This window comes from Cavia porcellus, unplaced genomic scaffold (assembly GCF_034190915.1).
Source record: "Cavia porcellus strain 051 isolate PalLab524CR breed Dunkin Hartley unplaced genomic scaffold, mCavPor4.1 scaffold_23, whole genome shotgun sequence".
Taxonomy (NCBI): domain Eukaryota; kingdom Metazoa; phylum Chordata; class Mammalia; order Rodentia; family Caviidae; genus Cavia; species Cavia porcellus.
Window position 1 is genome coordinate 40688694 of NW_026947506.1, and position 24845 is coordinate 40713538.

At 50.0% G+C, this 24845-nt stretch overlaps 1 protein-coding gene across 2 annotated transcripts in view; it reads left to right on the forward strand.

Annotated features, from left to right (window-relative positions):
- Nucleotides 1–15816: 15816 nt before the first annotated feature.
- The window catches only part of Col26a1 (collagen type XXVI alpha 1 chain), a 143775-nt gene continuing 134746 nt past the window's right edge, over nucleotides 15817–24845 (forward strand). For both annotated transcript variants that reach the window (XM_063234249.1, XM_013152526.3), the window contains exon 1: nucleotides 15817–16155. In XM_063234249.1, coding sequence (XP_063090319.1) covers nucleotides 15998–16155 — 158 coding nt within the window. In that variant the 5' untranslated portion in view covers nucleotides 15817–15997. The remainder of the gene's footprint in view (nucleotides 16156–24845) is intronic.

Genomic DNA, 24845 nt, shown 5'->3' on the forward strand with positions numbered 1-24845 from the left:
AATGGTGATCAGCTTCCCCTTTGGGGAGCTGTGAGGACAAACTCTAGGAGGCTACCCCAGGAGGGACGTTCAGTCAGTTCCTGGCACCTAGGGTGGGGTCCACCAGCATGACATTCTTATGACTGTGGCAGCTTGGCCTCACTCCAGCAGAGCATGCTATTGCTTGGGCCAGCCTTTGTCTAGAGGCGTGAAAAATTGCATAGAAAGGCATTTAAGAGCAGGGCAAGTTAGAAGCTTGGGAGAGCCAGGAAGCAGCTTGATTGTGTGGTGCAGAATGGTTAGGCAGGAAGCAAGGGGACTGCAGAGAGCTGTGTGCTTGTGAGAGGACTGAGGTGAGGAGAGGATCCCTCTCAGCATTCCTGTCCAGCTTTCACCCGTGCTGCAGGCTGCGAGGACTCTGGGCCACTGGACGCCAGGACAGAGCATAACTCAGCATGAGCAGCCAGGTCCGTGGAACCAAGCACCCAGGCTCAACAGCGCGCATAGCTGTCCCTGAGCCTGGTCTAAGGAAGGACCGGGCTCAGGTCCGGGGAGGGCTCGGCAGATTCCTGTTTGGAAAGAGATCTCTCACCGAAGGGTTTGGGAATGGTGAAAGGGCTTCATCAAATTGTTTCTGACAAAGACCATGAAAACCAGGGAATTTAATTTGAAAATTAGGAGCATGTGAAAATGCAAAGGCACAGTGCTGGCCAAATGTCTGGAGGCGATTCCTGTGTTCATATGGGATGTGTTAGGGTCCAGGGCAAGGCTGAGGGGCGGCCAGAGCTCGCTAGCCGGCGGGCCACAGCGCATGTGGGAACAGGAGGCCTCCTGCGGAGGAAAGCTGTCTGTCTGCAGGACCGCAGTGAGATCAGCTGACATCGGTTGTACCGTAATGCCACGCCATGCTAAGTTTAAGCACTTTGAACATTTCAGCTCATCTTCACAAATTCTCCACAAACTACGTGGAAGCTACTTTTTTTTTGGTTTTGGGGATTGAACCCAGGGCCTTTGCACTGAGCTACATCTATAATCCTTCCTTCTTTTCTTTTACTTTCTCTCTCTCTCTCTTTCTCTGTCTCTGTCTCTCAACAGGGTCTTGCTAAGTCACTAAGTAGCCTAGGCTGGGCTTTAATTTGTTACCCTCCTGCTTCAGCCTCCCAGTGCTGGAATTACAGGTGAACATCACCGTGCCTTGATGGGAAATACTATTACAATCATTTCTGTTTGACAGGAGGTAGAACCAAGGCAAAGGTTTTTCACTGTTTGTGGCCACCTAACATTTGAACTAATGCTGTGCAACCCAGGACCCAATCCCCACCATGTCCCCTTGGTGTGACGCTTTCCTTGTGGTGCCATCTTTCGGTGGGAATTATGTTACTTGCTGACTCGCTAGTGAGACCTAACAAGGGAAAATAGAAAGCAGATGATCAGGCTGTCCCATCTTAGAGGGACGCCTCTGAATGCGCTGCTGGGGGAAGGAAGCACACAGGTATTAGTCAGCTTTTTGCTACTACTACAAAATACCCTGGGTAGGCTGATTTACAAAGAAAAGAGGTTTATTTAGGTGACAGTGTTTTATTTGTTTTCTTTTCTTTAATTTTGCTTTGTTTGCAAGGTTGAGGCTGGATGCAGTGTCCTCTTCATGCTAGAAGAGCATTCTACCGCGGAGCTGTGCACCCAGCTCGAGTTCACCGCTTTGGAGGCCGAAAGTCCAAGGGCAGACAGCCCCATCCATTGGGCCCGTGGGGGAAGGTCCCCTTGGCTGTGTCACAGTGTGGCAGATTGTGTTGCGGTGGGAGTGTCCCACTGCTAAACAGGAGGCAAAGAGCGACTCAAGGCGGGCTTGCTCTCGCGATACTTTGTGCTTCTGTAGAACAGCCTGAGTCCCTCCCAAGAGCTGTGACCTAAGTGACCTAGTGGCCTCCTGCCACACCGCCTCTTCTGGGTCCCGTGACCACCTGAGCCCGGGCTCCAGAGCCTGAACCTTCGGGAGAGAGACACATCTAGACCACAACAGGTCTGGATTATCCTTTTTCTTCTTTATACCTCCTTTTTCTTCTTCCTCGCTTTCCTCCTTGTTAATGTGGACAATTTAAAATATGGACCATCATCTACTTCAACAAGTACCAGCTGGGAGTATAGCTCTGTGGCACCAAAACAAAAACAAAACCAAACAAATGAACCCAGAAAACAATTGTCAGTTATTTCAGCTCCATTTTATGTTGCATCCCTTTTTTTTTTTTTTTTCTGGAGTACTTTAAGCAATATGTCATTTCACCACTCTATGGATGTGCTTACCAGATAGGGGCTCTTTGAAACATGCAACCACAATGCCATTATCACACTTAATAAAATCTAATGTTGTCCATATTCAAATTCCCCTCATTGTCTTCAAGATAGTTTCACATTGATTTGTTTGAACAGGGCTCCAGACGAGGCCCATTGTACTTGGCGGTTCAGTGTGTTAAGTTTCCCCTCTTTAAAATAATTTTAAAAAATGTTTGGGTAATTTTAGACTTCCAGAAAAGTCACAAAGCTAGTAGAGTCCTCCCATTGCCACCACCCAGAGCTTCTTCGTGTTACCCTCTCCCGTGATTGTAGTACATTTGTCAAAACTAAGAAATTAACATCGCTCCATGACCGTTAAACTTCTGAGTTTACTTGTATCGCTTCAGGTTTTCACCAATGCTGTCTCTGTTCTGGGACCCAATCCACGCTGCATTTAGTAAGTGTCTTTTAATCTCTGACAGGCTACCTGGCTTCTTTTCCCTTCTTCATGCCCCTGATGCTTAGCAAAACCAGGTCCTCTGGCCTACGAATCATCCTGCATTTATTCTTGACTGATTGCTCTCTTCTGACATTGTTTAGCTCAAGTCTCTGTCCCCAAATTACCCACACACAGGCTTGATTTGACAGAGGTTCGCTTTTGGTTATTGATTTTTCAGGCATTCAGGCAGGCAGCCTTTGGCGGGAGGGCTGGGTCCTGGCTAAGGCTTGGAATTATGAGGCACAACATGTTGCATGGTCTGTGTGTGTGTGTGTGTGTGACTTTCTGTCAGTTTTAGAGGCACTTTTTGAACTCAGACAACAGTTATCCAATATCTGTGATTATATATATATATATATATTTTTTGTCTTTTTCGTTTTTATCGGTACCAGGGATCGAACTCACGACTGCCTGCTTGCAAGGCAGGCGCTTATGCCGCTGAGCTAAACCCCTAGCCCCTGTGATTATATATTTTCAAAAACTAAATGTTTTATCTCTGGATTAGTGTTCTTAGATTAGGCAGCTTTCTTTTCTTATTTCCTTCCTTCTTTCTTTCTGTGAGACAAGGTTTCGCCATATAGTCCAGGCTGGCCTTGAACTCACTAAGGAGCCCTGGCTGGCCTTGAACTCACAGTGATCCTCCTGCCTCAGCATCCTGAGAGCTAAGATTATATGCACCACGAAGTCTGGAAGGTTTTTTCTTTTTTTTGAGATAACTGGTTAAGATGTTTTCCTATCTTTTAATAGGGGTCAGTCATGAATGCTAGTCATCTACCCTTAAGATAAATCCATCTGGGTGTTCTCCTTAATGTTAAAATACTCACACAAATAGGAAGATAGAGTAACTGTCCTAATCTTTGGAGAGACACTGCCAAGATACATGAGCCAGTGATCCGGCCATGTCTGAATTTAAGAGGCAGAAGATCTTTTTGTCTTCTGAGGTTCTGTTCAGTGCGTCTTGTAGGACATGGCTGAGTAGACAGTCAGTTTCAGCTTCAGGAGGTTTTGCATGATGTGGGACCTGAGTTCCAGTGGCCAGGTGACCTTAGGTCACCAAGCCTGGCAGATTTTCAGGACCATCATCAGGTTCAGCCATGCAGAATGCATGCTACGTAATCCAGGGCCACCAGTCTTACAGACTGCAAAGTGAATGGCAGGCCCTGCTGTTTGTGCAGTCTACAACCTGCCCACATGTATGTGGCTACCCTGGGAGCTTACACAACACTCTGTTGGTCCCAGGTTTTTTTTTTAATGATCTGAAATCTGTGAGGATCCTGATGGGAAAAAGAATGATAGGCCATGGGTGGGTCAAATGAAGATGCTTCAAGGAAGAAGTCTTTACCGAGCTAGGGGCAGAATCAGGGAGTGGGACTTATGCTCTTGGGGCCCAGTGAAAGATGGACTTGAAAGTAGCAGCTAAGAGGGATGTGGCTGTTCCCAGACCCTCAGGCGCCGAAGATGGAAGACAGTGGGGGAGGAATACCTTCATCCCACACTGGTGTCCTGGCCGCCTCTCTTTTTCCTGTCCCCCTAGCTGGCTGGACCCAAGGGAGAGGGCCAGAGACGAAGCATACAGGTGATGGGACCATCAGGGCGGTCTGGGCCTTGGAGTAGGGCATTGTGTGAGGTGGAGGAGCTGGAGCTGGGGGAGGTTCAGAGAGAAGAAGGGGGCCCTAGAGACCCAGGGCGGGAAGGATGTTGGAGACCTCCGCTGTGGGAACTCACCATGCTGTGATTCTGGGTACAACAGTTTTTAAATACGAGGCTTTTTCTTTTCCTAAGCCACCCTGGGCTCAGAGTGAGCAGGGTCAGGATGTAACTGGCAGGGTCAGTGTGTGAAGGATGTGGGGGAGGCAGAGTCACAGGACAGGGGTGAGGGCTCTGGGCACGGCTCCCGAGCACCCAGGCAGCCGCTCAGAGTGGGTCTTGACTTGGCCCTGTGTACTGTTTCCTCTCTGGCGAACAAAAGCCCAAGCTATTGGCTTCCCTTTCCTGTTCTATGGCTCTAACTACCCCCTTCCCTCCACTGCTTTTTTTTGTTCACAGGGAAGTACATATCCCAGCCGTTTCTTTATTTCTTACTTGGAGATTCTGTCTTACTTAGTTGCACTTGCTGTCTTCCTGCCTCAGCCTCCTCGAATGCTGGGATTATAGGCGTGCACCACCACGGCTATTAGTTTCCTCAGGATTTTTTTTCCCCCAGATTCTCCTGCTCCTACACAAAAATGCTTCCAGTTTTAAATGCTGGCATGTCACAGGCACTCGATAAATACTTGCCTAATGCGTCATCAATCCTGTGGATATTGGGGCCAGGACACGAGACAGTGGGCAGGAGGAGCCGAGGGAGACTCAGTGGGGTCCTCAGGGCCTGCGCCATGTCTCCAGGTCTGTCCTTCCAGGAAAAGTCCCTGCAGATCCTGAGGTTCCACATTCAAGGCATTCCCAGGGCATTCCAACCTTTGGTTCACCTCCTGGGGCCTGCGACCTCCCAGACTTGGTTGATGGCACCTTGAAAAATGGGGAGTGCATCGACTAATGGAGCACCTGGACCCTGCAGTTAAAGTGCCTGTGTCCACGTCCCAGCTTGTCTGTGACCTCTCTGTGCCTTTGTTTCTCCATCTGTCCACTGCAGATAGCAATAGTACCATCTCACTAGACTGTCGGCAGGAATAAGACAGGAAGTGAGCAGAAGTGCTCAGTGGCAGATGCTGTGTGTCGCCCATTCCAGGGACTCCACCTCTGAGCGGGGGACCCAGGAACCAGCTTTGGTCCCTCCCCAGCTCGTGGTCCCTCTAACCCAGTACCACCCCAGTGAGTTCTAACATCTGCTTCAGAGGTGATCTTGAATTCCTGATAGTCACATTGAAAGCATTTAAAAGTAAAATAAACTGTACTTAGCCCATATATCAAAACCATGACACTTTCTTTCTTTCTTTTTTCTTTTCTTCTTTTTTTAATCTTTTTGAGACGGGGTCTCACTATGCAGTTCAGGCTGGCCTTGAGCTCACTTTGTAGCCCAGGCTGGTCTCAAACTCACAATGATCCTACTGCCTCAGCCTCCCCGAGTGCTGGGATTACAGGCATGAGCCACCACGCCCGGCTCTTTACGGTTTTTGATTTTTTTTTTTGATACTTTCAACATGAAACTAATATAAAAGGCATTATGAGATATTTTACATTAAAAAATAATATGTTTTATGCAAACGCTCCAAAATCTGGCACTGGTGCTATACTTACGGAAGAGGACCAGCCCTGTGGCGGGACCCCAATGGCCATGAGGGGCTGGAGGCCCTGGGTCAGGGCTGCAACGTGAGCTGATTACCGGCCCCTTAGGTGCTGTCTCACCTGCTCCCTCCCTGCCACCTCCCTGATCTTTCAGACTTGCGCTGAGAATTTGGGGCCAGGATTTGTACCAGGGACTCACAACAGGTCTCCCACCCTTAGCTGCAGCTGGCTTTACATTTAAAAGCCAGAGAAAATTCCCTAAAATGCAGAACTGGTCATTTGTCACCCTTGTTACAGATCCCTCAGGGTTGCAACTTTGGCCTCCGATGCCTCTTGTGATGTGTCCCAACCCGGTTAGAGTGGCCTCATTTTTTACTGTCACCCCACATGTCTCTGCTCAGTCATCCCCTGGACCATTCTGCACACGCCCCTCACTTTCTCTCTGGGAAGTGCCTGCTCATGCTCAGCACTGAGCCAGTTCAGGGCTCTTCAGGGGCACATTAACCCCTGTAGGCCCGTCACGCTGTCCGTCCCTCTGCCAGACCTGTACACGAGTCTGACTCCACAGGTGTCACATGCTTTACACCTCTGTGTTCACTTCCCTCTCATAAGATTTTGATTAATTTCACTAGGTTTTTTGGTCACAACCAAAACCTTCGGTTTAATAATGCCTTAATTAAAAAATCCCTGGAATAATTTTTGGTTTCCTTTGGCATGAAAAGATTTTTCCTCAAAGTCTTTAATTCTGCAGTCATTTATTTTTGCAATTGAAGGTAATTCCATTGATCTTTTTGTTTTTAAACTGGGGCTTGACCCCAAGACCTTCAGACTCATTTACAACCCTGTCCTTTATTATTATTATTTTTAGTTTAAACAACCTTGGACTCCTAAAACAAGACAGCAGGCAATCAGCAAGTTACTGTACTGCACATTGTTATCTTCCAAATAGTCGCTCAGAATACTAGATACAGGCATGCAAAGTTAATCAAATAATATAAACCCTAAGTTGCTTCTTCACTTCGGTGCTATCATTTCAGCAATTTTGGGTGTGTGGCCTCTAATTTTTTCTATGTCTATGTCTCCTGGATTTATTCTGGGTGAGTGCAAAATTAATCAAACAATGTAAGTACTAAGTTGTTTCTTTAGTTGCTATCATTTCAGAAATTTCAGGTGTGTGACTTTCAATTTTGTGTCTACAGCTGCCGGACCTGCTTTGGGTGGGCTCACGGGGGCGTGGCTTCCTCTCTGGGCCCACCCAGGCTGGCTTTTTGGGGGAGGCGTAGGCTTCTTTTCCTCCAGACCTCCTCTGGCTGGCCTGGTCTTCTCATTTTTGCTGGATTCCCTGATTTATCTCTCTCCGTGGGTTTTAAGCCTCACTTCAGATCCTTCCTGGGTCCAAGGGACCCACTTCTGTCTTTTTTCTCTTCCTCATGTTGCTACATTCCAGTGTCTGGACACCAAATTTTGGAAAGGCTCTTTCTCTGCTGCTCACCACTCCACCATCTTCCCAACAGTCTATTTTTTATTTTGAGACAGGATCTTACTAAACTGCTAAGTTGCCCAGGCTCAGGCTGAACTCCTGCCTTGGCCTCACCTGTGCCACCAGGCTGGGTCACTTGCTTGGCCTTAATGAATGGCTTTATAATCATCATTCCACTGTGCTTTGGACCTCTCTGTTTTCCAGCTTCCCCACCATGGGCTGATCTGAAACACTGTTCAACTTCAGCCAGACACTTCGTGATAGTAAGCGGCAGTGAGGTTTTAGGATGAGGACAGCATGTTCATTCTCCTTCTGGATCTTAGCAGCAGGGCAAAGCCACCTCGGGAAACATGACTGTTGTCATCCAGTCTGGGGTCCAGCAATGCACACAAGCAGCACCAGGAGGGGCAGGGTGGTGCAATCAGGCACACTGAAGACCTCTGGTGTCGCATGCCTATGGGAAGGAAGAGGACAAGGACAGCGTTTTCTTTTTTCAGCACTGAGGATGGAACCCAGGGCCTTTGCACTGGTGGCAATACCACCTGATCTCAGAGTCCAGCACTTGCTCCCTGATGTTGGATTTGCTTCCTGATGTACAATCCCTACCACTCCACTTTCCAGCCTGGATCTGGAGAGGACTCAGGCTTCCTATTGTCACCACTGCCTAAGCCTGGTTCCCCAAATCCCAAGTGACTCCTCCTCATGGGTTTTCTTTTGAGTCCTGGATAAGAGCTCAGGCTGAGTATGGACTCGATCCTGCAGTCAGGAATAGAAGGTGCTGGGGACAGACTGCTTTACATCACAGCTCTGTGGCTCACCTGACAGCTGCTCAGGAGAGGGCTCTATCTGGGGAGTCTGGGCCTGTGTACAGGCATGTGTGCCTGGGTATCACAGGTGTGCAGGCTGGGTCCTAGGCACAGACCACACTATCTCCCTGTGCCTTGGTCCTGCTGGTCCCTGAGGGTGGTACCTTGCAGCCTTATCCTAGCACCTCCCTCCTTCAGTCCTCTTTGAGTCCACTGTGGGTCGCCACTTTCCCTCACTGCCTTGAGTTGTCAACTTGACCCCGAGGACATTAGCAGCAGTGTCTCTATCACTCTGCCAAAGGAGAGTGAGTCTAGAAGCCATGTCTAACCTGGCTGGGTGCCACCAAGGCCTCAGATGTGCAGTTCAGTTTGCCACCAAGTAGAATGGCTTGGTGAGAATGGAAAAGCTTTGTTTACTCAGTGGAAGAGGATGTGACCAGGTTTTTAGCAACTGTACAGATGGACCTTCATTGTTGTAATCTGTTTTCTGTTGCTGTAACCAATTACCAGAGATGAAGTCACTTATATAGAATAGAAGTTTACTTGGTTCACAGTACTGAAGGCTGGAAAGTCCAAGGGCTGATGCTGGCATCTGGTGAAGGCTCCTTGCTGCAGGATAACCTGGCAGAAGGCATCACATGGAAATGCAGAGAAAATGTGCCAGCTTGGTGTCTCTTCCACTTCCTGAAAAGTCACAGGCACTATCACGGGAACCCACTCTCATGACTCCTATAATCCCAGGTACTCTCTAATGCTCACTTCTGAATATCATTAACATGGATTTGGGGGCTATGTTTCCAATATATGAACTTTAGGCAAACATTCAAACCACGGCAAACATCAAAAGCCACTAAACGATGCCTGTGTCCGTAGGGAATTAGGGAACATCAGGCAATGCCAGAGTAACAACTTCACCCTGACCTCTCAATGGACAAACAGACTCAGAAAATGTGTCCAGGGCCAGTTGTGGGTGTGAGGGGCTTCTGACAAAGTTATTCAGAGATTCAGGTTGACAAAGGCCTGGCCCAGGGAATACAAGCTGTGACAGGGAGGACCCACACTTAGGTCTTCTCCCTCAGGTCCTGAAGTGGCACAGATCTCTTCCATTTGTTACCCTTTGGCCAGACCTGGTCTCATGGCTCTGTCTAGCTGCAACAGAGGCCGGCAAGCAGGCACACAAGTGAGACAGACACTGGTGAGCACCAGGAGCATCTACTACACATATCAAGGACACACAGGGAGAAAAGTCTACAGCTTATTAGACCCCTTTCTTGCTTCATGGTCTAGAATCATGATTTTAAAACCATAGGTCAGCCAGGAATGGTGGTGCGTGTCTATAATCCCAGGACTCAGGAGGCTGAGGCAGGAGGATCATTGCAAATTTGAGGCCAGCCTGGGCTACGTAGTGAGTTCAAGGCCAACCTTAATTACATAGTGAGACCCTGTCTCAACAAATAAATGTAGTTTTTTTTTAACATAGATCATAAGTTCTCTTAATTTCAACATTTTTGCCCAATGCTACTTCACTTTCTGCTTGGGTACCTCTAATGATGGGGAACTCACCCCCTCCAATGCAGCAATATCTAACTGTGACAATCCCATTAGAAGTATTTCCCCTATAATCTGCTGACATTTTCCATGCAGTAACTCCAAGTTCACCCTCTAAAATGAGTTTGGTACATGTTTTTGCATGGTTTTGGAGAGCAGAACCACTTCTCCCTGGACTTTTCTTTGCTAAGTCTGAGACACTTGTGTGACCCACCCTGTGTCCTTTCCTGACCCTGGGCTTCTCCTCGGCACCCGGTATTGGTTTCTTTCTCCATCATCTCCTACAGTGGGAACCCTGAGGGCTGAACACAGAACCGGGCAGTGAGAGAGTGTGCAGGCAGGGGCAGCCTTTGGGCGGATACCCACCCTGACCCTTTGAGGTCTTAGCTCAGGACACTTTTGGGGGGACATCTTGATGGGGACTCATCACATCCACATCTCATCTTCATGATTGCGCCCAAGGATAGCTTATAAGGTTGTTCCTAGGCCTTTCATCCCTGTGATCAAAATTCCTGATATAAACCAGTTGAAGGACGTGCTTACTTTAGTTCATGGTTTTAGAGGCTTCAGTCAATGGCTGGCTCCATGGCAGAAACATCATGGTGAAGAGGGAAGCTGTTCATTCCTGGCAGCTGGGAAGCAGAGAGACTTGGAAAGAGCCAGAGAAGAAGGTGCCAAGAGCCAGATATAGTCCTCAAGGTCACACTCTTATGACCTACTTTCTCCAAGCAGGAACCCCCGGAGCAGATGGGGGCCCTTGTCCATGTCTCTCCTGCTGCCCCACAGGCATCCCCACGCCCTCTCACCTTCCTTTACTTCCTCGCCAGTGCCAGCTGAGGCCAGGTGCACTGGGGAGAGGCCTGCCCAGGTCACACTGCGTGCTTGTGAAGACAACACTGCTTGGGGAGGTCCCCCATCGACGCTGTCTTCAAGCCTCTGAAGTGCAGGGGAGGTGTCCAGCAGGCGGGATGCAGGGAGAGAGAGGTGGGTGTAGTGGCACATACCTGTCATCCCAGCACTCGGGAGGCAGAGGCAGGAGGAACCTTGCACGTTTGAAAGCACAGTTTCCATCATTTTCTAATAATGTAATCTAATTATAATGCCATTGGTGGATTAATCCACTTGATGAAATTAAAGCCCTCATTATCCAATCGCCTTCTTGAATGCCCCATATCTGAACACTTGAGACTTTTGGGGGACATTTTAGATCTAAACCATAATACTCCCCCGAGTATGCACTCACTTTCTTTCTCCCTTCTTTTCTTCGATACTGGCGATTAAACCCTGGGGTCCTCTGCCACTGATCTCTAGTCCAGTCCCCACCCTTTAAAGTTTTTTGTTGAGAGAGGGTCTTGCGAAGTTTCCCAGGCTGTACTCCAACTTGTGGTCCTCCTTCCTCAGCCTCCTGGAAGGCTGGGACTGCAGATGTGCACTGCCACAGCGGGCTTCTCCGACTGTATAGCTTCAGTCCCTTCATCTCCCATGATGTGATCTTGTTAAGCTCTCTGGGAAGCTGCTCTTGTTTAGCTGTGGCTGCATTAGCAAGTGGTTAGACTTATCACCACGCTTGAGTCAGGCTTCATAATGGACCCCACTTTTTTTTGGCTGTTTCCATATTTTTAAAGCATTTTTTTTTCAGTTTTACTCTCAACACTTCTGTTTCTCCCTTTTCAAACTGCTGCTTGAGATTATAGGCTAGTGTGGCAGGCGTCTAATTTGCTGTCTTCTGATCACCAGCTCATTGTCAATGTGTGGGGAAAGAACCCAGTTTACACCTATAGGGGGGCCCAGCAAATATGAGCTCATTTTTACAGGAACTGGGGGTATCCTGGTAGAGGAGAAAATTCAGGGTAGGGATCTTCCGTAATGGCCATGTTCTTTCCAGTTTTGTGCTGGCCAAGGACAGAACATTTGGAGCAAAAGAGTGAAATCCTTTCAGTGGGACCTGCCTGCTCCCTGGAGTTCACCCGGACCCTTTGCTGTTATTCTGGGATCAGAGGAGCCAGGTTCTGCGGGAGAAACTGGTGCTGAGACCACTCTGCTCCTGCCGCTGCCTTCCTGGATCCTGGACCCTGCAGATTCCGTGTCCTGTTGGGATCTGTGCAGATGGGGCGGGGAGATTCCTGGTTTAGATTAGCAGGAGGATTTATCACACCAGAGGTCAGTGTTTACCTTGGCCTTGGCTCGGTGAGTCCTTCCTCTCCTTCCTCCCCTGCTCAGCGGCTCTCTGCTAACTTAGCAGAACCGCAGCTCTGCTTTCTCTCGGGAAAGGGACACCGAGAGGATGTCTTATCCAATAGACCTGGAAACATCACGGCCGAGAGCCTGGACCCTGCACGGAGAAATACGACTTCTGCTTTTGTCCCATTTCTAGGATACTTCCTCTCTCACAGAAAGAAGAGGATGGGATTAGGGAGGTCACCTCCTCTCTGCCTCTTCTGTAAAGACGACATGATGGGAATCGCTGCCCTGCACACAGAAGAGTGTCATGAGAGGTCGAGGACATAAGGACTGAGACAGCACTTGGCCCACGGTGACCGTTATTTGTCCAACTTCTGTCTCAGCGAGGTTCTGGGAGTTATGTGATTGCCAAAGGTCACCAAGGAAGCAAGGAAGGGGCCAGCACCAAAACCAGAGGCTCATCCCCAGCTTTTTTTTTTTTTTTTTTTTGGACAAAGGGTCTCAGTCATTAAGTTGCTTGGGCTGGGCTCAAATTTGGGCTCTTCCTGAGTCAGCTGTGTAGGGTGGATTGTAGACGTGGACCATCACGCCACACCTTCGAGGCTGCATGTTTTGGGCTTTTGTTGGTAAACCATGGCTTCTGCCTGTCTTGGAGATTCAGTGTATATCCCAAGCATGCCAGGGCCACCATCTTGTAACAGAGACAAGCACAACTGTGGAGAGCTGACTGACCCCAGGTGGCGGGGGGGGGGGGGGGGGAGCCACATTCAGGAACTTGCAGGCGTCTCTGTGGAGGCTGCGACCTCAGGGCTGCCCAAACTTTCTCACTTTTGCTGCCCACCATGTGCATACTTTAAAAAGAATGCAAATTGACCTTGCTATGCCATACTATTCCTATATTTGTTTTAAAATAAAGTTTAATTTTCAATCGTACATGAAGTAAGAGGTATCAAGTTTTCTCAACTGAGAAAGCCCGCAGCTCTACTGGATCTGAACATTAGCTGCCTCACCCTGGGGACTTAAGGTGCGTGTTGTTTTTAAATTTCCTTTCTTGGATAAGCTGGAGACTTTTGTAGGTAAATGGATGCAATTTGAGAATATATTCAGTGAAATAAATAAGACACGCATGTAACATCATATTGTTTCACTAATGTGAGAAATTGAAAGAAATAACGTATAGCTAAGATAGTTATACTACTGATTTCTGAGTTCACTGAAGAGAAAGCTTTGTGCTGGTATTATTCGGATAACAGAGTACCGATGTCTTGTGCTCTTGGGTGAATGATTTGGGGATGACAATGCACACTATATGTACCATTGTTGCCTCCTGAAAAAAAAAATTCTTTTCTCATCAGAACCTCTGAATAATAATTATTAATATCTAGCAAATATTATATTGTGAATATATGAATAGTTCATTTGATCCTTTTAGCAAATCCCTAAGTCAGGCACTGTTATTTTTATGATTTTAGAGATAAGGATGCTCGGAGAAGTTAGGTAACTTGTCTGATGTTACACACTGGGTGTTGGCAGAGTTGGATTCCACCAGCTGGTTTTATCCTGGGGAGGCTAGAGTGACATGCCACAGAATCCTGCTCCACCCCTCTTGGTTGCCCTGCAGCTGCTGGGTGGTGCAAATGCTAAAAATCTTGCCTAAAAGAGGGACAACTTCAAACAGTGGTGTATGTCTGTAGTTGCCTTGGAGACAGGACCGGAGGGTGAAGGGAAGAGGGAATCACAAAAGTCAGAGCTTGCACTCTTGCCTTCTCAGATGCAGCTGCAGGAGGACCAGAGAGGGGCAGATTTGCTGCAGATCACACAGCAAATCAGCAGGGCAGCCAGGAACAGTCCTGGGCTCTGAGTCTAGGTGGTGTGGATGATATCACATTTTTGCCTATTGATTCCTGCATCTTTGCCATTTATCCTTCATGATCTCAGTGCAGTCTCCTCTCCACACTGACGTCTGTCTTTTGAAGGCCAATTTTAACGCCGCCCTCCCAGAGAACAGTGTAAGCACCTTCAGGGTGAAGACCATGCCGCTGTCTCCAAATGCTGTCACTCACAATGCCGGGCACACAGAAGTTGTCCAGTCAATATCTTTGGTCCAGAGTGAAGCTATTGTCCCAGAAATGAAGAAGACCAAACCTGGCCACTGCCCTAGGCCTGGAGTTTCTAGGATGTATTCATTATTCTCCTTAATGTTTTTGTCCTAAAATAACCCTGTGCTACTGGAATGCTGAGACAAATGAATTTAAGACAAAACAAAACAAAAAATTCTGTCCCCTTATTGTGATGCCTACAGCATCAAAATAGCTACAGCAACCAGGAATTTCCCTGGCCTCTCACATCTCATTGTGCAAGTCGAGGAGCAGAAGGTGGAAGATAGATTTCTGGGGAGAATGACCTCAGCATTTATTAGGTGTCAGCCAAGTGCTCAAGGGGCTCAATTCAGATTCCTCTTTGGGGAGGCACTGAAAATCCCTGATAAACTAAATTCTCCAAATCTTTTAGGCCTTGGGGGAGAGATGAAGGGTGAGAAGAAGGAAGTGATCTGAGGTCCAAGTTACACATTTCCCATTAAGGGGCTGTCTGTGCTGAGACAACTAGCTCTGCCTCCAAGACTGAGACCCAGGACCTGGGACATGTGGGCATCCCATTAAAAAAGCTGAGCTGGGCTAGGGATGGAGCTCAGCACTGCAGCGCCCGCCCAGCAAGTCTGAGGCCCCAAGCAAGAAAGAGAAGAATAAAGAAAAGAAAAAAGAAAAGAAAAGAAAAGAAAAGACTGAAGTGGGATTTAAGAAGACTCAATGACCAGATGTGCAACTTGGGGAGTGTGAGGGGAGTTGGATAGGATATCTTGAAAGATGTGCGCAAGAGAGTGCGCATGGACTGTGTATATATGGGGACACATGGACATCTGTGTCAAAGATATGGGGACAAGAAGGGAATCATGAGAGCTGAGCTGTTCCGTGCATTTTCAACAGCATCTTTTAGTCTTTCCTTAACAGCAGTCCTACAATCCATTAACAGAATGTGCTGCGGTTGTCCCATCATGCGGGTCACTACAGGATGGCCTCTCTCCAGTCTTGGAGGTATCCGACACACTGGGGGCTTCCCACCCACCTCAGGGCAGCCCAGCCTCCAGTGAAAGAAAAAGGTTCCTGCCTGGGGCATGGAGCACAGCTGGGGTCCTGGTTCTGTGCATCCTACTGCAGGGTCCAAGTACTGTGGGAAAAGACCAACCTGGGGCCAGGCTGGCCTTGGTCTCCCTGTGGGGTCTGGAGCTCAGTTTTCCCATCCTTAAAGGGGAAATTGTATTCCATCTTCCTGGAGCCCCTTTCTGAGTCAGATGCCTCACCAAGAGGTAATTCTGACCTAGAAGAGTCATCGGCAAGGTGAAGCCTGGGAGTCAAAGGGAAATAGAAGATGGGGAAAGTCCTGGCTAGCTGTTCACAGTTACATAGTGGTTTGATCTAACAAACTTTGCCTAATGAGAGAAAGGTGTGTATCTTTCTAGTACAACATTTTTAAGCCTCAGTTTCCACCTATGAGAAATGGGAGTGGTACCATCTCATACCAGGACAAACCAATCACATTGTCCAGGTGAAATGGCCAGGCACGGAAAATGTGCTCCACGAGGCATTCTCGGACCCGAAGGGGTTTGATTGGGAAGATTCTAAAATGTATTGGGTCCCTGGGTGTAAGATCTGGAGCCGAGGGCGCACATCCAACCCTGCAGCCGCTGCGCCTCCTGCGCCCCGGGCCGCCGAGGGTTAAACAGAAAGCCCCACGCCCCCTTTGGCGGCGCAGAGCCCACCTCGCCGAATTTGAAAAGGCGGCCCCGAAGAGGCGTGGGCGCACCCCAGAAGCTTCCAGCTCCGACCTCGGCTCTGCGCGCTCGCTGCCCGGCTCGCTCTCTCCCTCCGGCCGGGGCCGCGGGTTCGGTCCCGCCGCCGGTGCGCTCCGGATCCTTCTCGCTCCCGCCCGGGAGCCGGGTCCTCGCACAAGATGAGGCTGGCTCTTCTCCTGCCTTGGGCGTGCTGCTGCCTCTGCGGGTCGGCGCTGGCCACCGGCTTCCTCTACCCCTTCTCGGCCGCGGCCCTCCCGCAGCACGGCTATCCCGAGCCCGGCGCCGGCTCCCCGGGCAGCGGCTACGCGGGCCGCCGGTGAGTGGTGGGGGACTCGGAGGCCGGGGTCGGGGCTGGGGCCGCGCGGCCGGGGCTCTGGGGTCTCTGGCTGCGGGCTCGGGTGGAGGTGGCTCCGACCTGCAGCTGGGGCGCGCGAGGGGCCGCCCCGAGGGGGCGCGCGCGGCTCGCTGGGCTCAGTGCTCAGCTCCCCACGACCCCCGACTCACTTAGCCCCACAGTGCTCACCTGCAAGCCCGACGCTTTGTGTCGCGAGCTGTTCCCGGGTGCCCAAGACCCGGATTTCACGTCGGGATCCTCTGCCGCTCCGGCCGGCGGTATCGGGGACACCACTCGATCCAGTGTTTGGGACCCCGAGGAACCTGGCCACGCGAACACGGGACCGTGTGCGGTCCTCTGGCTTCGCGGTGGGTTCGGGGAAGGAGCTGGGATCAGCCAGCTCTAGGCGCGGGGACCCGCCCGCCACCCCCTCCGAAGCCGGCAGGTGGCGCCCTGGCCGCCCTGGGACGATCAGGGCTGAGTCTCTGGAGCCGCTTTTCAACTCCCACTGCGGTAGCAATCGAGAAAACGGTGCTTGTTCTTGGCTTTTCATTTAATAACTGCAACTCGCAACCCTGTACTGGCCCTCTAGAACATCCAATCTGCAATGGTACATTCTTCTTTTGATCCTTAAACCGCCCTGGGGTCAAGGTTTTAAAATATTATCTTTCCCTTAACGGGGAAAACTGAGGGCCAGAGAAATTTCCCGAAGTTTAGGGACACCTCGAGGCTGATCCTATGTTCTGCAAATCTGGTGCATTCTGCCTCCTTTCTCTGCTTATGCAAGAACCAAGACCCCTTTCTCTTTACCCCGTTGGTATTTTCCCAAACCCAAGGCCCACTACAATGGAGTCAGGCAAGGCCTGTACTGAGGGACAGGAATGTTTTGTGCTGGGAGCGCCAGACACTTCATGGCTGGAGAAGGCAGCGTCCCGAAAACAGCATCACAGAGCCCTGGAAAAGTTTGCACGCAATTCAACTTCCCCCTTTTGGTTTGGAAATACTTCCTGGACACTTCGCTTATTCAGCTAGTACCTACAAAGGCTGCCGCACCTTCCTTCTGGCCCCTGCACTTTCCTTCTGAGAGCAACCCTAAGCTCCCCAAGTGCAGAATAGTACAGATAGCAGGATCCCAGTTATGAAAACTAAGCAAAATGGACCTGCATGAGTAGATTAATGCTTAGAAAAAGTTTTTAGGACTCCATTTTCGGTAGTTAGCTACGTGGAGAGGTCTGAGGACTAGTGTTACCTCCATCTGTGGGTTTGTATTCAAGCATTCCATCAACTTCAGATTAAGAATGTTTGGGAAAAATTTGCATCTGTACTGAGCGTGTACAAACTTGTTATTGTTCTAACAACAATCTCCATAGACTTCGCGTTGCATTTGGTGCCCTAAGCCATCTAGAGGTGATTGGAAGTCCATAGGAGGACTGTGTAGGTTCTCTGCAAAGACTCTGCCATTTCATACCGAGAACTTGAGCACCATAGGTTGGGGGAAGACTGTGGGGTCAGTTCCTTGTGGATCCCGAGGGACGACTGTAGCAGCATTCCCTTCTGTCTTGAGTCTTGTCTGTGCGTTTTACAAGTGCATGTATATTGGCACATTACCTTTGTAATTGATAAGTGTGAGTGGGAGGAGATGGACTAAGAGGAGCTAGAGATGAAGGAAATAAATGGGAACCTTGGTCTATGCTCCAGTAGGCGGCAGCTTGGAATTTATACAAAACGTAGAAGGGATAGAGCTGAGTGTGCTGGTGCATGCCTGTTATCCCAGCTCTCTGGGAGGCTGAGGCAGGAGAATGACAATTTGAGCCCAGCCTGGGAAATTTAGCAAGACCTTGTCTCAAAATTTAAAAAAAGGGCTGGGGATGTAGCCCAGTGCAAAGTCCCAGTACAAGAGTTAATCCCCAGTACAAGAAAGGGGTGGGGAGAGAGTAAAGGCCCTTGATTGTTTAGAGGGCCATTTCCTGTAGATCTTAAAACATGCCATGGGGCCCCTGGTGGTTTTCACCAGACAGAGTTGTTCAGATGCAAAGCAGAAGCTGAGGGGAAACCAGCAGTAGCTGCGAAGGCTGCCCGGAGGACTGAGCCCCCACCCCAACTGTCCTACTCTTCCTAACAAGCCCAACCCATTTGTGAAGCTCCCTCAAGTATGCAAATTCCTCCCTCCTGCGGATGTTTATTGGGGGCCTTGTGCATTATTTCCCCCCTCACCCCCAACTCCAACCCTAAAGGGCCCGAGCAAGAATGAGAACCAGAAGTTTTAATGTGGAAAATGATGAACTTTTATATTAATTCTTGAAATAGGCCTGTTCCTCTAAGAGAAAACACAACTGCAATGGGACATGGGGTCCAGGCAGTGGGCTCATGGGGCAGGGTGAAAAGACAAGGTTACTTTTGCCTTTTCTCTGAGGACAATGTTTATTCCATAAGCCAGTTGCTCCTGTCTGGGGCTATATGCTCAGAGGTAAATGTTCACAGATACCACCAAGGTAACAAATTGCTCAGTGAGTCCGTTCCATTTTTCAATGTAGATGCCTTTGTCTGTTCCCTGTTACTATAACAAAATACCTGGAGCTGGAAATTTTATAAAGAAAAGAGGTTTATTTTGGCTTACGAATTTGGAGGTGGGAAGTGAGTTTGGGCAGAGAAGCCAAAATGCGAGGGGAAACCTTGCTTTATTACGACCCTGTCTCAGGGTAACTAACCATATCCCTCAAGATATAACCTTGAAAGACAGACATTGATCCTTTCCTGAGCATGCTGGCCCCATAACCTGATCGCTTTTTAGAGCTCCCACCACCTTTCAATGCTGGTACCTTGGAGGCTGAGTCTCTGACATGTGACAAATCATATTCACACCAAAGCATTGGACAAATATACCTTCTCAGTGACCCCGAAAATCAGGCTGAAATGAGGGACATTTTGATGCCTTGGGGTTCTGCTCTGGAAAAGGGCGACAGATGGGAAGACAGTCCAGCCACTCCTACCCTGGCTTCTTTCCATACCCTGAAGTCATCACCCACAGATTTATGGACCCCTTAACCTGCATACCCAGTGCAGTCTCTGCCTACCATGAAATGCCACCCTTAGCTAGGAATAGACACCTTGTGCTTGGAAGATGGCTTGTGACAAGTGGCCCTGAAAATGAACTCTGAGTCAGGGAATCCGAGCCCAAGGGTGAGGTCTGGAAGGAGGTAGGGGTTTAGGTGGGAACATTTCCTAGGCCTCAAGGATTGGCCAAGACCCTGAAGAAGGATCACAGTTGGAGGAGGGCAGAGCAGGTCCTCCAAAGTGGCCCAGGGCCGAGGACCCAATGTCGGGTCCCAAAGGGCCTCCATGGGAGGATGTAGGGGGCCTGTTTTCTGGGTTTGCCCCACATTCACTATGCAGACTTGCCTTAACCATCTGCATGATTTGGGGACTGTGGAGACCAAGACTCCAAGATTGAGGGGTGAAAAGCAGACAGGGATGCCCGGATGCTGAGTCTGTAAAATGTGGATCTGACCCCGTAACTTTCTGTGTGCCTTGCCGCCAGCCGGAAGGACTGAGCTGCCTAGCCGTGTGCCTGGCCCTTCTCCAGCCGGGACAGTCCCCTCTGACCTGCTTTACCCCTCGCTGCCCCTTGCCTCCAGTGCTGCCTCCCCCCTTCTCCTGTGGGGTCCGGGGCACACGCTGCCCTCCCGCCAGCTCACATGGTCAAGGACGCCTTGACGTCAGACAGGCTCACTTCGGGATCCGGAGGCACAGACCACAGGGTGGCTTTTCAGAAGTGACGATCCAGGCGCGGGGCAGAGGAGCCCTCAGGCTACTCTTGGCATGTGTTTCTGCCCGAGTAGGAGCACAGTTACATCCCGCCCAAGTGTGCAGGATTTGGATCCATCTGCAGGCCATCCTGGGCTGCGGTGGAATTCTGAACCGCACTGTGTTTTGCTTTCCCTTTGGAAACTCTGGCGAGTTAGTTTGGGGAAGGTCTGATCTCTGCTCTGATGACTCCACTGAGCCCCAGCTGTTTCCTGCCCCCCTCTTCACTCTCCTCCCTTTCACAGGGAGGAGAGTGGAGGCTGTGTTAGGTGTCCTGCAGCCTTCTGGTCTCCCTGTGGAGAGCTTCCACCCTGTCACTGGGCACATCTCACCTCTCCCTCTTCACCTCCTCTGTTACCTCCTGCTCTGATTGGGGCCTGGGTTGGAGCTTGGGGAAAGTAGAGTACCTCATGACATAGTGGTGGTCCTGGACCCACACTGGCAGTGCCAGAGCACGTTCAGAGGGCACCTCGGCCCCAGGAGACCCCCCCTTCCCCATCAACAGTATCTGGTGCAGGTGCAGTGCCCTTGGGGTGGCCTTCCACTGCAGGAAGGTGCCTTTGGGAAGGGGGTGCCTGGCTGACCTCCCTACTGTGGGCTGGGCACGGAGCACCAGGACCCTGGCAGCTGGTGTGTTGTGTGTGCAGGGGGAGGGACACCTGAGGGGGGGGGAGAGAGAGAAAGAGAGAGAGAGAAGCTTTGTATTTTCCTGCTTTCAGAGTGAAAGGCCTCATGTTTTCCTTTTGCACATGCCCCACAGGGTATTTAGCCAGGGGTTTGCTTTAGGTCTGTCCTTGCAGCCTGGGGGGCATCTACACCAGTCTGGAACTCTTTTCTTTTCTTCTTCTTCTTCTTTTTGTAGTTACTGGAGATTGAACCCAGAGCATTCACACTGAGCTGCATCCCCAGCCAGCTATCTGTCTGTCTATCTATCATCTATCTATTGATATATACATATATATATCTATTGGTCTTTTTGAGACAGGATCGCTGTGCAGTTCAGGCTGGCCTTGAACTCACTTTGTAGCCCAGGCTGATCTTGAACTTGCAATGATCCTCCTGCCTCAGCTTCCCGAGTGCTGGGATTACAGGCGTGAGCCACCATGCTAGGCTTACTGATTTATATTTTGAGACAGAGTTTCACTAAGTTACTAAGTTGCTCAGGCCAGGCTCTAATTGGCAATCCTCCTGCCTCAGCTTCCCAGAATGCTGGGATTGCAGATGTGGCTATCATGAAATCTGTATTTTAGAGACCTTCCCAGGTGTTTTTTTTTTTTTTTTTTTTTTTGTACAACCAAACTTGGGAAACACCATGTTAAGAACCAGGCTTCTTTGGATTTCTTTTATCATGGCCCAAAATTAAGAAATAACTTGTATGTAGTGACCAAGCACACACACACACACACACACACACACACACACACACACGTGTGTGTGTGTGCATGTGTCTTTGAAAGACATTTTGTTTTCTGAGACCACACGTGATACTCCTTTCCATTGTTTTCCATCCAGTCTGTGAAAAGTGTGCACCAGGCCTCAGAGAGTGGATTCCAGAGCCCCTGGCAGGGCTGGGTCTATGCTGGGCAGTGTGTGGCACTTGCCCTGGCCACTGAGCCACTTCTCATGTCCCTCTCTCACTGCCCACACCTCTGTGTCACTGTCTTTTGCTGCAGTCTGCAGCCCCCTTCTTCCAGGAAGGCCTCTGGACTCTCCTGGCTCTGTTCATCTCATTTGGGGTGCTCACCACACCCTGTGTGCCTGTGCTGGCTGTGGTTTGGGGACTGAGATCTCATCACCTCTCCTGCTATGCCCACTCCACCTCCACCCTCAATGGCCTTGTCCAACCATCCTAACCTGCCCCTTGGGAATGTGAGACCAGTGGGCACCTTGTCACCTTCATTCACTGGGCTCAGGCAGATGCTAGGGACTCCAACATGTGGCTGAGAGGCAGCTCTGTGGATACAGTGGTCACACCATGAGTCCCTAACCCTCTGACTGCATCACAGGCCTTCAGAGGTTAGGCTCCTGCCTCTTGGATCCCTGGTACCTTAGTTACTATTGAATTTAGTTGGTTCAAGTTCTGTTATCCTGATACAGTGCTGCATACGTGTACTCCCCGTCCCTGGGAGGCTGAGGCAGGAGGATCCCAAGTTTGAGCCCAACCTGGATAACCTATTAACTTAGCAAGACCTGTGGATCACTGTGTCTGGATGCTCCTGCTTGCTGTTGGGGACAGTGAGGTGACCCAGCCTTATCCTTGACAAGCCCAGACTGGCTGCCAGAACCAGGAGCAAATATGGAGTTTGTCATGTTTGTCATGTTGCACAACCTGCAAAGTACAGTGGGCAGGGAGGGGCACATGTGCAAAGCTTTCTCTAGGGCAGTCTCTGCACCCCAGTAGTCTCATCTATGAAATGAGGACAATCACAGCACTTACTTCCTGAGGTTGTCCTTGGGCTTGAGTGAATTCAAAATAGGAAGAAATTTGGAGGGAAACTTTATGGCGGTTGTGACCATGCCAATGTGGTGATGTGTTGGGGATTCCACAAATACGAGCCCTCAGGACTCAGTTTGTCTTGCGCTGCTATCATAGGGTACTTGGGACTGGGATATAGAATGAACAGTGATTCATTTCTTCCACTCTAGAGGCCAGAAGTTAGAGGTCAAGGACCCGCTCCCAAGGTAAAAGTGTTAATCCGTTCCTGAGGGCAGAGTCCTCACGTCCTAGCTCCACAGAATCATTTTTCAAGGATGCCCCTGAGGGGTCAGACTCTGAGGGGGCCTTGGGGGATGAGCAGGAGTGTTTGGGGCAGTGAGTGGGAGGCCATTTGGGGTAGACAGGCTGCAGGATGAGGACTTGGAGGCTGTCAGATGGGGCCTGGCTGGTGCCATGTGGTGAACTAACTCATGATCTTGGAGCACCCAGAGGAACTGAGTCAGTGTGGTGCTGGGTGTGGAGGCCCACTTGAGGATTGTTGGCAACAGCATAAAAAGAGAACTGGGGGAGGGGGGGCGGGGAAGATGGCGCACTGTTGATTCTCCTGGAGAAGCTTGTCACTCTAGTTTTCCTGATAGGAACTCGAGTCCTGGCTTTTGCTGAGGATGGCTGTGGTTCTCACTGGGGGAGCTCTGGCCTTACCTTGAGTGTTGCTTTGTGGCTCCAGAGCAGATCCCTCAGCCTGCCGGCACTGATCCTTCATCCTGCTGGTGCAGAATTTCTAGCTTCCACACTGACCTTTGGGCTTTCCCAGTGCAGATCCTTGATACGGACTCACTTGAGACATTGTTGTGGGCTCTTGGCCTCTGGCTGGACTCACGGAGGACATTACCATGGGCTCCAGGTCTTCAGCTGGATTTGTGCAGGACATTGCCATGGGATCCAAGCCCTCAGCTGGATTCTCTGGGTCTCTAGTATGTGGACAGAACCCTTGTACTCTGCTGCATTTGACTTTTTGAGTGAATATTATAAAATAACCCTACAGATTATGTGTCCTGTATTGAATCTATTCCCCTGCAAACCCTGATTACAGCACACACTTAGCCGGGTCGTGTCCTGAAGGCTGAGTACTGGGTGGCCGAGGGCAGCAGGGACCCTGGGGCCTGAATGTGAGCCCCACTTTCTGCCACCAGAAAGAGTTGGAACCTTATAGTGAGAGCCCAGATAGTCAGGGACGGGTCTCAGATTCCAGCTCTGGCTCTCCCCAGTGCTTGGGGTGGCAGCTGTCTTGCTTCTCAGAACATTGCAAGGACCTTGCAGAGTTTTTTCAACTTTGCAAAAAGGCAGCAAAGGCAGTGTTCGCAACACCTTGTATTTTTTGCAGGGGATGGAGGTGGAGGAGGATTGAACCAAGGATTGAACCCAGCGCCTTCGCACTGAGCTGTATCCCTAGCCCTTTTTCAATTTTTTACATTTTGAGACGGCCTCGCTAAGTCATTAAATTGTGCAGGTTGGGCTTCAACTTTTCTATCCTCCTGCCTCAGCCTCCCAGAGTGCTGGGATTACTGGTGTGGTGCCACCACAGCTGCCTCTGCTTGCATGCTCGCTTATACTTTGTGAAATGTTTTTTATTTTTTCCTCCGTTTTAGCTTCTCTCCCCGGACTTGCATATTTCAGGTATTCAGCGGGCATGTGCTATGCACGGGAATGGACGAAGGGTCAAAGAACTAGTAGGTGAACATCCGGACCTCTCTTTTCTAGGAAATGAAAGGAGGAGGTAACCTGTGCCCCTGTGCAGTTCCAAGACCTTGCGGTCCTGAGGCCCGGGTCTTGCCTGTGCCTTCTTCCCACCAGCCAGGCTCTGGAAGCCCCTTGAGGTCATAGTGCCAGGGTCCTACTTTTCCCTAGGAAGCAGAGGAGTGTGGAGAAGAGGGCTTTCCCTGAGAGTCACGCAGAATGGCCCTGATGGAGGTATGGAGGAGGCTCTCCAAAGGCCCCCATGCTGTGATGCCTTGGGGTCATCTCGCTGGCCTCCCCCACACTTTGTCTGTTATTTTAAGTCCCAGTGAAACAGTCGCTATGGCAGTGAGCACTACGTTTGGCTTCTGGCTCCGATGGGTGCCTGTAAGCTCCCTCCAGGGCAGTGACTGCAGTCACAGTAACCACATGTTAGGGAATTTCAGCACAAAGCGCCCGGAAACCCCGCGGACGGCCTGTGGAAATGTGCACGCAACATACTGTTCTGCTGGCAAGATGTTAGGGTGCACGGTCTTCATCCTGATTGTGGTGTCTTTGCTTGAATCTCTCAGAAACCTAGGCCCAGAGATTTCTCTTTGGTGCACATTGGGCCGGGCTGGACTCAGCTTAGGTTAATGCTAGTGTTCTTAGAACAGAACTGTGGATCCGGCCTCCTGGGCCTCCCTGTCAGTTC